Source organism: Parus major, chromosome 1 (genome assembly GCF_001522545.3).
Source record: "Parus major isolate Abel chromosome 1, Parus_major1.1, whole genome shotgun sequence".
Taxonomy (NCBI): domain Eukaryota; kingdom Metazoa; phylum Chordata; class Aves; order Passeriformes; family Paridae; genus Parus; species Parus major.
Window position 1 is genome coordinate 4711267 of NC_031768.1, and position 12079 is coordinate 4723345.

The window sequence follows — 12079 nt, forward strand, 5'->3', positions numbered from 1 at the left end:
GAGCAAGATCTAATTTTTTTTTTTAAGCCTAATGTACAGTTCTTACATTTCTTACTTGAATCTTGTCCTAAGAGCAGAGCTGGGCAGATCCCCACATCTGTGCTGGGATGCACCTGGTGCAGGATGTGTTAAAAGCATGTCAAAAGCAAGCTAAATGCATGTCACCTCTCAGAAGGCACTTTGGCTTCCTCAGACACCAATCTTAGGCTCTTGTTTTTATGCTTATCTCTGTCTCTTTACAGAAATTTCCTGCTTATTTGTACATCACAAGTGGTGAAAAAAATGAAAAAGATAAAGAAATTTGGCTTGGCCAAAGGAGAGTTCATCCATGTGATATTTCTCAGAATGTCTGGGAAAACTGCATATTGAAAAAAAGTCACTTGTGGTTCATTCAAACTTAACAGCTTTGTCTCAGTTTCCTGACTAAATTGTCATGGTGACAGGAACAGATGATGAATGGCAAAAGAATTTTTCTTCTCATGCTGGACATTCCTTGCAAAGTCCAGCGTGTGAAGAACATTGGATTAATTTCCTGACAGTCTGGGCCATGTTTCTGCAAGGCTGTGCCTACAAGCAGGTTGTGTTTCTAAGGGACACTGTGGTGTAATTTCACCCTGTGTCACACCAGTGATCTGAGTTCACAAACCAGAGGCTTTTTCATCAGCATCTTTAATAATGTGGCAAATATACACTCCCCTAATAGAACACTCCCAAGGTGTTTACCATGAAACCCCTAATCAGGATTACTTAAACCAGAGCTGCCTTCAGCCCCACCTGCTTTGGCAGCCCTCTGTACCTGCACATGCGGTGTTGAGAATTATTTTTGTTGAATAAAGAGAAGAAATCCCAAGGGAAAGGAAAGGTTTGGTAACCTGCCTTAAAAACTCTTTGGAAAGTTACTCTTCTGTGCACCAGTTCATTCCAGCTGTAATACTGATAACCAGTTCATCAGTCCCACATCTCTGAATAAAACACAATGCCCATGTCTGTACAAAACACCTCCCACAGCAGATGTCCTAAACCCCCAGGTATATTCACTTAATCTAAACAATTATGTTAATATTGTGATTATTTTAAAGCCTCTGGCATGAATGTTAATGGCATTTGAAGGGGGAGAAAAATCCAGCTGTAGGGAGTGACTCTTTTATCTGGCAAGGGGGTTGGAGCTGGATGACACAAGGTCCCTTACAAACCAAACCATTCCATGATTCTGTGATTCTCTATCCTGTCTGTGCGTTATTAAGACAGCACAGCAAGGGGTTTAACAGAAATCAGAAGGAAGACTGAAGGAAGATTTGCAGGCTCACTGGGCTGGGTCTACCCATAAGTGACTGTCATTGATCTGGCTTCTGGTTGGGAAGATTTCAGTAGCTTTCCACATTTTACACTGGATTTCTCTTTAATACAAAAGCAGACCACAATGGACACTTATCATATAGTCTTTTTATAGAAACAGAAGAGTTCAAAAGGAATTTTCAGGGGTCCTTTCAGAAACATGAAATAACAACACAGTCAGCTCCAAGAGCAGCACCCTCATCTCCAGACTGCTGATAATATTAATCTCCCAGCCTCACAGGGCTGTGAAAATGTCATGAGAACAAGCACTGAACATTAAAACTTCTGAAAGTGTCTCAGTTACACGAGGGTTCAACATACTCTGTGGCAGCTCTGTCATGCTTCTGTCAGTTGAAGTTAATTCCAGCTTTGCAATAATGATTCTCTCTTTTTTAACAACATGCAGGTTTGGGAAGTGCTGTTTCCATTGCACTGCAGTTTCTTCAGTCAGGGTGAAAGGTTTTGGTGCAGTGCCTTGTGATATCAAGGTTTGTGTCCACAGGACAAAGTGGAGGTTGACAATTTATGTGGGTTTGCAGTTTTCTCTCAAATTTGACCTAACACATTGCAGCAAAAATTAAGTTCTGATTCTGCCGGCGCATTCTTGCAGCAGTGGTGATGCAAATACTGATTTAGAAGCACGCAGATTGCATCCAAAACCACATCTCAAGCAGATCACCAGCACCTGATCAGATGATAAGATCAATTTTGGCTGGTATTGGAAAGCTCTGACAAGATTATCCATTATTCAGCCCACACCATCCCCGGCGATCAATTCTAAAATTGACAACTTTCACCCCAGGATTTTTACAAAGGGCAAGTGTCAAACAATCAGGCATTTCCCAGCCTAAAAATAGCTGAGACTGTTGTATTAAATGGAAATCAGGAAACCACAGCAGCATTTCAGATATTTTGTCCTTTGCCTGGCTGGCATCAGTCCATCCACACACTGAGGTCACTAAGAGACACAAAGTGTGTGGGATCTGTATTGTCCCATTAGCAGAGAAAAGGAGGGAAATCAGGGCATAAAGAAGCTCCTCTTCCATTTAAGTTCAGTAATTTCAGAATTTTCCAGTCAAGTTACAACCTGTTGCTCATTTCAGAGCTATTTACTGCAGGAAAACACTTAAGAATTTGATTTTTAGGAACTTCGTTCACAGGGACATGATAATATATTGGAATTCAGAGATTATTTTTTATAAGAGTTGAACATTTGTGTCAAAAGTGCCAACCTTCTGCATCCTGCTTGTTTTTGGAGTCAAAGGAAGCTGCTGCTGCTGCCTGTGCAACAGAGCATGGACCTCTCATGGATCTATATGGATACTTTCAGGAAAAAAAGTATTCTCGTCTGGTTCTTGGAAGGTAAGTACTAAAATAACAGTGAGCAACCTGATCTAAAGTTGCTCTGAGTCTTTTTCTGCAAAACTTTATTGTGACAGCATTCAGGATTATCAGTCTTAAGTTTTTTTCTGTGTGTGAAATTTACTGTGACTGCCAGTAGACACACACGCTGATCATCCATCATCCATCTGCTTCTTCCACCCAAAACAGGCTGAATGTGCAACAGTTTGCATCAAGTGCAGATGCCAGTAACAAAAAGAAATGGTAAAAGGTGCTCTGTGAAGGTCCAGAGCTCAGAGCAGGTGACCACAAGAATGGGCTGTGTCCTTCTGCAGGGCTGGAGTGTGATGTGGCTTTTCAGGAGCCCAGAGCACAGCCACTCTTTTCAGGTCTGCAGTTCTTCTCTCTGGGGGAAAAAAAACCATGAATAAATCTGTTGCAAATGCTGGTGTTGCCACCTGTTGAACTCTGAAAGGGTTTTCCCACTGCACTCAGCTCAGCAAGGGAACGGAGGGGCTGCTGGAGCCTGTCCTGCCAGCGGGATCACAGAAACATGGAGCAGCTTTGGTTGGAAGGGACCTTAAAGACCATCTCATTCCAACCCCCCTGCCATGGCAGGGACACCTTCCACTATCTCAGGTTGCTCCAAGCCCTGTCCAGCCTGGCCTTGGATACTTCCAGGGATCCAGGGGCAGCCCCAGCTTCTCTGGGCACCCTGTGCCAGGGCCTGCCCACCCTCACAGGGAAGAATTTATTCCTAACATCTAATTTAAATCTACTCTCTCTTGGTTTGAAGCCATTCCCCCTTGTCCTGTCACTCCAGGCCCTTGTCAATAGTGTCTCTCCATTTTTCCTGCAGGCTCCCTCAGGCACTGGAAGGTCACCCCAAAGCTTCTCTGCTCCAGTTTGATCTGGGCTATGCCCCAGTACAGCTCTGCCATTCCCCACTTCCACAGGCACACTAGTTCTACTTTCTTTAGGTTTGCTTCAGTCCCCATTAAAAAGTGTCTATGTTTCTCTGCTGTACCTGAAAATCCTTTCTAAGCAGATAAACTGTGGAATTAATGATTACATCTGAAGATGCCCCTCTGAAAAATTCCAGTATTTTAGCATTTGGCTTAACAAAGCTTTTGCTGTACATTTTTTCCCCCTTGACCACTTTATAATTATTTACTAATCATATTATAATATTAATATTGTTGTAATCCTCTATTAAATATTATAGTATTATTTACTTTTATAATGGAGATCTGTGTTTTCATGTGATATGAGCTCTCCGTCTGAAATGTTTGTATATATATATATATATATATATGCAAAGAAATCACAATGATATATTCAGGGGAAAGAAAATCAAGTAATATTACAGGTCCTGAAGATTCAGAAATATCCTGTTTTCATGTTTTCTTTGAGTGATAGAGAGGCTTGTGATAGCATAAATCTTCATGTGCCATATAAGTTGTGAAAACAGTGTGTGTCATGCAGTATTCAGACGTGGGCTGAGCTGAAGTTGCACACATCACCTTATTTGGGGCATTTGCTTGTCTGTGGATGTTTGATATTGGCACTTTGGTTTGAGGAGGAAGTCTCACATACTTCACAAATGAGATGGTGACAGGGGTGGTTTCAGCATGTGCCTGGATTGCTGGTGCTGGAATGGCATCATTGCTGTCCATGCAATGTCATTCCAGCAAGCTGGGTGTTGGAACAGCAGCTCTGTCTGCGAGGGCAAGGCTGGAGCAGAATGGGGGCACGCTCTGGGGCTTAGGGTTGGCTTTGCCACAAAGACAGGAAAATCACAATTAAAAGCCAATGCACCGCTCTCTACCTGTGCCTGCATGTCCAGAATCCTCCCAGGGCACTGCAGGAAGGTTCACTTGCCTTGCACTTGTCCTGTCTAGTGCCACTTGCAGTGCCTTAGTGCACCTGGCACCACCTGAGCCTTCACAGGGCACCTGAGCCATCCCCATGGGGATGGATGCTGGATGCAACCCAGGGTGAGCTGCAGATCCCTGCCTTCTGCAGCAACACCTGTGAGCCAGGCAGGACGGGCTGAGATCCCTGAAATGGCTCTGGATGACCCTGCTTAGGCAATGGAGCCCAGCCTGGGAGTCCCACCTGCAGCACAGCGCCTGTCTGTGCTCCACTGACTGAACCAGCACCTCTCTGGCAGCACTGGAGAGGTGCTGACAGCAGCAGAGCTGGTTGTCTGTGCTCCACTGACTGAACCAGCACCTCTCTGGCAGCACTGGAGAGGTGCTGACAGCAGCAGAGCTGGTCTGCTGAGACTGGGCCACCCTTGGGTCAGGTGAAGGTGGCTGCAGTGTCCCCTCACTTCCCTTCTCTGCTCTCCTCTCTTTCTAGCCAACACTGTGTTCCCTCTGCAATTTCTTTGGCCCACTCAGCTTCCACTCCCCAGGCTTCTCTGTAGCAGCCTCACGGCTTCAAATCAGCTCACAGAATCATAGAATGTTAAGGGTTGGAAGGCACCTCTAAAATCAGCTCATCCCAGCCTCTCCTGCCATGGACAAGGACATTTCCCACTATCCCAGGCTTGTCCAGGCCTTATCCAAGCTGGCCTTCACCACTGCCAGGGATCCAGGGGCATCCACAAACCTCCCTGGGCGACCTGTGCCATGGCCTCACCACCCTCACAGTAAAGAATTCCTTCCTGTCTAACCTAAATTTCCCCTCTTTCAGTTTGTACCCATCACTCCTTGTCCTGTCACTACAGTTCCTGACAGAGCCCTTCTCTAGCTTCCCTGTAGCCTCCTCAGACTCTGGAAGGGGCTCTGAGGTCACCACAGAACCTTCTCTTCTTCAGGCTGAACAGCCACAACTGTTCCAGCCTGTCCTTGTGGAGGTGCTCCAGTCCTCTCAGCAACTTTGTGTCCCTTCTCTGGACTGGAACCAACAGTTCCACATCCTTCCCATAATGGGGGCACCAGAACTGAACACAGGACAGACCCCTCTGATCTCTTTCCTTGACCCCCATCTCCTGACTCAGCCCTTCAGCACCTCCCTGCTCTGCCCAAGGGCCATTCCCCATCCCCAAACACCCCCTGGAATTCCACACAACACAGAAAAATGTGGGCTAAACCCTGTGTGGCACAGGAGGAGCAAAGTGACAACCAGAGGTGGAGGAACAGGGCAAAGCCAGACCTCCATCTGCTCGTGGATCCAGTCCAGGAAGGAAGTGGTTCTGCTGTAGACACCCGGCTTGTTCTTCTCTGCACAGCCCACTCCAAAGCTGGTGGTGCCCACCAGCTTCCAGATACTCATATCTTCACATGCCAAAGGCCCCCCACTATCTCCCTGGGGGAAAAAGAATTAAAACAAATGTCAGTGTCTCAGAAAAGGATGGAAATGTCTGTCTGGGGAGGAAGGGGGAGAGACATAGTCCAGTAATTCAAAATCTCTTGTTTCTGCTCTGTTCTGGGTCCTGGGAAAAGTACATTACAGCAGGACTTGGAGACTTTTGAGACATGTATGAGACACCAAACTGACATCTTACATCTTTCCCTGCCTGCTCCTGCCTGCTTTTCCAGCCCTTCCCAGACACTTTGCCACACAGATTCAACTCAATGCACCCTTATTTAAGCACTGAGAACTCCCCATTTCTTTTTTCTCTGGGGCAGTTTCCTGCCCCACGAGAATCAGAGCCAGCACAACTGGAAGAAAGGGAATTTGGAAGAAGCCTGTCCCACTGGAGAGCAGGGCTCCTGTCACGTGGAGCTGTGTGCTGAGCACGCTGCCTTTGGGTAGGTCTCCCAGGAAAAGCTGGTGCCAAGTGCCTTTTTGGGGGGGTTGTGTGCAAAAAGGGGATGAAATGCAGATCCAGGCACCCACTTCCTTTGCTTTTTTTTGTCCCAGGTGTGACTGGGATGGAGCAAATCTGGAATGATGAAGTTCACAGACTCATAGAGAGGTTTGGGTAGGAAGGGACATGGAAGTCTGTGTAGGTCCAAGCCCCCTGCTTGGAACAGGGACACCTTCCACTAGGAACTCCTCCCCAGCCCAACCTGGCTGCTTTTCACCACCTTGCAGGTGGGCTTTCTGCACCTTGCAGGTCTCTGGAGCTGCCTACAGTGCAGGGAAGTGCAATTTAGTGCAGTGCAGAGGTCACAGCCAAGGCAGAGAAAGGATGGCACCGTGCTGCAGCACATGCAGCAAAATATGTCTTAAGCAAATCTGGCTTCAGAAGTATCCAGATAAGGTCCAGGGAAGAAGTATAAAAAGGAAATTGTAGCGTGTGAATGCACGTGGTCAGTGATTGATAATCGTGATAAGCAGAATAAATGGCACAAACCCAAATGTTTGCCCAAGAAAAGCCTGGGAGTGCCTTGTGATAACTTATCACTCATATTTTTCCATTTCCAATGAGCACAGTTGCAGTTTGGAAACTTCCATACCTGGCAGGTGTCCACCCCTCCCTTTAGGAAACCAGCACAAAGCATTGAAGAAGTTATGATCCCACCGTAGACATCCCTGTGATTGCAAATTGCATTGGAAATCAGAGGAACACCTGCATAATTCATGGTGTCAGATGTGTCACCTGTTAAAAAGAGAGAAAAAAAACAGAAAAAACCCTTCCTGTCCTTGAAAATAATCTCCATTTGTAAACAGAGGATATTTTATATACAAAGAATTGGCAAGGAAGGATGAAAGAAATGTGGTTAAATGACAAGACAAAAGTAAGGCAACTTGGTGTCTCATCACTTACAGAACACAGCAATTATCCACTCTGTAGAGATGTGGATTACCACAGTGTATAAAACAACAATAAAATAACAATAAAACATGTACTTTGTGCATTTCCACTTCAAACTAGACAATTAATTACACTAATGAACTAAAAAAACTTGTTGAACATTGTGTTCAAGACTAGTGCCAAAACCCATTCTGAATTTATCGCCTGTTCTGTTAGTCAACAAATCATCTGCAAACATCTGATTTACTTTATAAATATTTATTTTATTTCATTCTGAGCCTGAACGGATCCTTTCCACAAAGGGGAGTATTTGCACACTGCCTATTGTCAATTTAGGGCTGGTTTTTTTTTTTAATGTGGCAAACCTTGCTTTCATTTTCTCCCCACCTTTGGCTGTTATCTGTGGGTCAGGTAATGTTCTGTTCTTGTTCAATGAACAACGAGAACACGTTCAGTGACATGAATGAAGAATGATAAAAAACAATTGCCTGATAATTCACCCATTTTCACGTGAAGGTGGTTCAGTTTATATTATTGATTAGCATGACCCATGAGTCATGGTAAAAAAAAAAAATCCCTTTTCTTTTTGATGTTGTTTTATCCAATTTCTACATCACCCAACCTGCCTTAAAATACACATATGCTTTCTCAGAAAAAAAGGAACGTTTAATTCTTGCATTCATGCTGTGCTTCCTATGCTTGGAGCTCTAAAGGGCACAGCCTATTTCACTTAGTACAACCCTGGGGACATTTTATATGTGCAATTTTCAACTGTTTCAGAGAATACCCATCCATTCCTTGTGGTAAGAGTTTGCACAGTGCTTTTGCAGTTCAGTTTGTGTGCAAAATTTAGTAATATGTTTTTCTTCCCCCTCCAGATAATCCAGAAAATTTAGTGTTAAACAGTGCTCCAACCAAATCTTGTATTTACTGTATATGAGTGCATGTAGCGAAATTACCAGCAGACAATTTAAAATACCTCCTTCCACAGTTGCTCCCCATCCTGATACCCAACACATTTTCCCTGCTGGGAAATGTTCACCAAAATTGGGCAGACAGATCGGTTCAGTGTGACCTATTAAAAAAAAAAAAGAAGAAAAAAAAAAAAAAGAGGGAGAGAGAAGAGAATCAAAATTTAGCAAAAAAAGTTTATATGTCTCAGAAAAACTTGAAGATTTGGCTTGTAGTGAACTTGTGATGAACACCACCCACTCCCCACATAAATAGCCTGACAGTTTTCTGCAGGTTTTTTGTCTTGTGGGCAACACTGAGGGTTTGAGACAACACTCCCAGCAGCCCAAATGAGTTTTGGGTAAGAAGAAGCACAAGGAGGTGTCAGCAGGTCAATACATTGAAGAATGAGCAAACTAGAAATGCAACTGAAGGGAAGATCAGAGTCCCCAGGGCTGTTGGGGTGGGACAAGGAGCTGGGTGTGCACATCCCTGAGAGGGCAAGAAGGTTCTTGGGAGGGTTCTTTGCTTCTCACCCATCAGCTCACAGAGTTTCGGTGCCTCTGTGCTCTGGGACATGGAATTTCATGTGATAAAATCAGTGCTTGATGCTTGCAGGGACAAATGGGTGCTGAGAAAAGGGAGGGAAAATACAGAATATAACTGGGCAGCCCCCAGTGGTTCTGTTCCTCACAGTGCAGCGATCCCAGCTCAAGGCATCAGCCCCCAGCATGGAACACAGTGGGATCGTGCTCAGGTGCAGAGCCACTGCTGCTCCTTACAGCTTCCCAGAGCTATTCATGGGCAGAAGAAAGAGAGATAAAACAGAATTAAATCAAGCTTAATTTTCATTAATGGTGAAATTCTAAACCATTACAAGAAAACTGATTTAGATCAACTAAATGTGTCAAAGAGCACCAGCTCCCCTTTGCAGTCAGCTCCCAGAGATTAGGAGGTATTGGCAGGTGAGCATTTCAATTCACACAATATTATTACATATTATTTCAACTCATTGTATCAGCTCCAGGTAGCATCCTATCAAGAAAATAAAAGTAATTTCCATTTAAATCATTATTATATTTGAACTTCCTTCTCTTTGAAATTCAAGCTTGATTTTCAGCTTTGGACACTTCTGGATCCCCAAGTACTCACAGAAAGGACATGATAAAAATCTCTTTGACCTCCAAGCAGAATGAGGCAGGGTGTTTATTTTAGATAGGAAGAATATTTAGAAAGAATAAAGTTAATGTTTGCCTATTAATAAATGCCTGCAGTAAATCAATACCAGAGTGGACTGGGAACATTTTGCAGCACGTTGCTGCTGTCCATGCCTGGACAGGGAGTACAGAGGAGGTGCTCACACTGAGGCTGGGGGCTCCTGCTGGTTTTGTGTGGACTGAGGGGTTTTAGCTGGGAAGGTGAGAAAGTGAAAGCTCACAGAGATAAATTACCATTGAGAGCAAGGGGTGCTGCCAGTTTCATCAGTGCTATGTCATTCCCCATAGTCTTGGGTTTATAATTCCGATGGTAAATGATTTTTTCCACCGAATGTGGGTGAACCTGGGTGTCCTGATGAGTCACAAATCCGACCTGAACGCTCCAGGAGCTCGGCAAGTACAGGCTGGAACAAAGAGGTAGGAGAGAGTGTCAAACCTCCAGGAAAACTCTCAGATTTTTCTGATTGTCCCCTGAGCTTGTGGACCACATAAATCTCTACAGGCAAATAACACCAGTCTGCTGTGCTGGCTTACCTCTCTATCAATAATGGCTAATGCTTTGCATCTAATCTTTAAAAATGTAAAAGGGGTGACTAATCTTAGTGAGACACCTGGTATATTATCAGTGCAATTATCTCTATCTTACTACAAATATGTGAGAGTTTTTCATCAGCCCAGCTGTCTGTGCTCCTATGAGACCCCACAGAGGCCACCTGGCACACCTGCACTCAGCCAGACCTCAGCACTGCTTGTGGCAAGGCATTTTCAAGGAGAAGCTTCCCTTCTGGAAGGTGTTTCATGAGCTGGCACATCCTTCAGCCTCCAGCTCCTCTCCTTTTGGCCTCAGTCCCCTGGGAACAGACTCCAGGAATGTGGGTTGTGTTGCCAGCTCCCATCCCCATCACCCTTCAAACTCACCACACTCCACCTTGGGGGGAACAAAGTCAAGGACAAAGGTTCTAAAATGCTGAATTCCTATTTTGTATGGCAACACAGGGCTCTAAATAGGAACTAGAAGTGGGGTTTGTCTGTCCCATCTCTTCTCTCTACTGGGTATAAAAGCATCCTACAAGAACTTACTCAGAAGAAGGCATCCATGTCGTAGGTGGCTAAGAGTGGTCAGAAAAATCCCATTTTAGCTGTCTAAATATCTTTGGTGAAAGTGTTCTGGAGTTTGTAAGAGCAAGAAGTGTTCCTGCACTACTAGCATGAAATAAGACTGCAAAACCACACAGTTCATTATAAATATGTTTGCAATTACACAAAGAAGAAGAGCTTAAATAACTATTTAGCATCTATTTACAGCCTGAAGACCTCTTCAGCTGCATAAAAAAGAGCAGTGAGAAAGTGGCAAAGGGTACGAAGCACAGTACAAGTGACTAATAATCACAGATTGATCTTGTCAACTTGAAAAGAATCCTGTAATTTATTTTGGGGCTCCAGTGGATCAGAGAAGCCAGATACAAATTCTGTACATGCAATTTACAGAAACTGTAGGCTGGGATACCTAAAATCTAGCACTTAAATCTTGTTTAAGATGTTTTCCCAGGGAGCTGTGAGTGGCCAGAACATTTGGAAACTGAGGCCCTGGGTTTGGATCACTTCTTAGGGAAGCTTTTATTCAATAAAGACTCATATAAAAAGAGAAAGGAACAGCTAAAATGTTATGATGCTTTTTGGGGACTACCTAAAAACAGAGGCCAGACAAAATTAAGGGAATAAAAAGTGGTTATATTTATTGATATATTGATATTTATTGGGCCTTCAGGTACATTTAGGGCAGAGGAAGCCCCCCCAGGGGCTACACCTAAAACTAGACGATAGGTCATGGGTTTTCACACTTTTATAAGTTTAGTCCATTTTGGGGGTGAATCTTCCAATTCCAGCTGCAGGTAATGAAGTCATTTACCCCAAGTTTGCTCCCCCCAACTCACTTTTGTTTACATTTCTCAGGGCCTGAGGCAGTGAGGTTGATTCCCAGGCCTGGAGAGGAATTGTGTTGTCTGACCAAAACGGGAAAGCAGCAGCTGACAGAGAATATGGAGTTCAAGAGTTACACACTAAAGAACTACAGGGTGACAAATACATGAAAAATAAAAAGGCTAAAACCCTAAGGCATCAGTCAAGGATGGGGCAGTGTGTCCTGAGGGTTGTTTTTCAGAGCAAGCAGCGTGTCCCTGAGCAGGGGGTTTGTGCACTCACTCGTAGACGCAGTGGGCGGCCGTGAGGATCCAGCGTGGGGAGATGACGGAGCCCCCACACAGGTGGTGGCCCTGGAACTGCAGGCTGACCTGCCAGGGCCACTGCCGGGGCGACGACGCGTTGCCCCCCACGATCCGCGGCCCGTAGCTGGCCCGGGTCCCACACGCTGCCAGGGAGAAAAGGTTACAGTCCAGAGAGGAAACACAGCCCTGGATTTTGGGTCACTTTCAGCCCCTCTTCTCCCAGCCTTGATGAGGGTGGGAGGTCTCTGCAGCTGGAGCATCCCCACCCTATCCCCATGGCCACATCCCAGAGCTTTCTC

The 12079-nt window shown here is 44.9% G+C and overlaps 1 protein-coding gene across 1 annotated transcript in view; it reads right to left on the bottom strand.

Moving 5' to 3' along the window:
* Positions 1-1482: 1482 nt before the first annotated feature.
* Positions 1483-12079, bottom strand: part of TMPRSS3 (transmembrane serine protease 3) — a 16975-nt gene continuing 6378 nt past the window's right edge. The window contains exons 7-12 of the mRNA XM_015645900.3: positions 11758-11923; positions 9790-9959; positions 8367-8462; positions 7089-7231; positions 5839-5991; positions 1483-3082 (exon numbers count right to left, since the gene is read on the bottom strand). Coding sequence (XP_015501386.1) covers positions 3062-3082; positions 5839-5991; positions 7089-7231; positions 8367-8462; positions 9790-9959; positions 11758-11923 — 749 coding nt within the window. The 3' untranslated portion in view covers positions 1483-3061. The remainder of the gene's footprint in view (positions 3083-5838; positions 5992-7088; positions 7232-8366; positions 8463-9789; positions 9960-11757; positions 11924-12079) is intronic.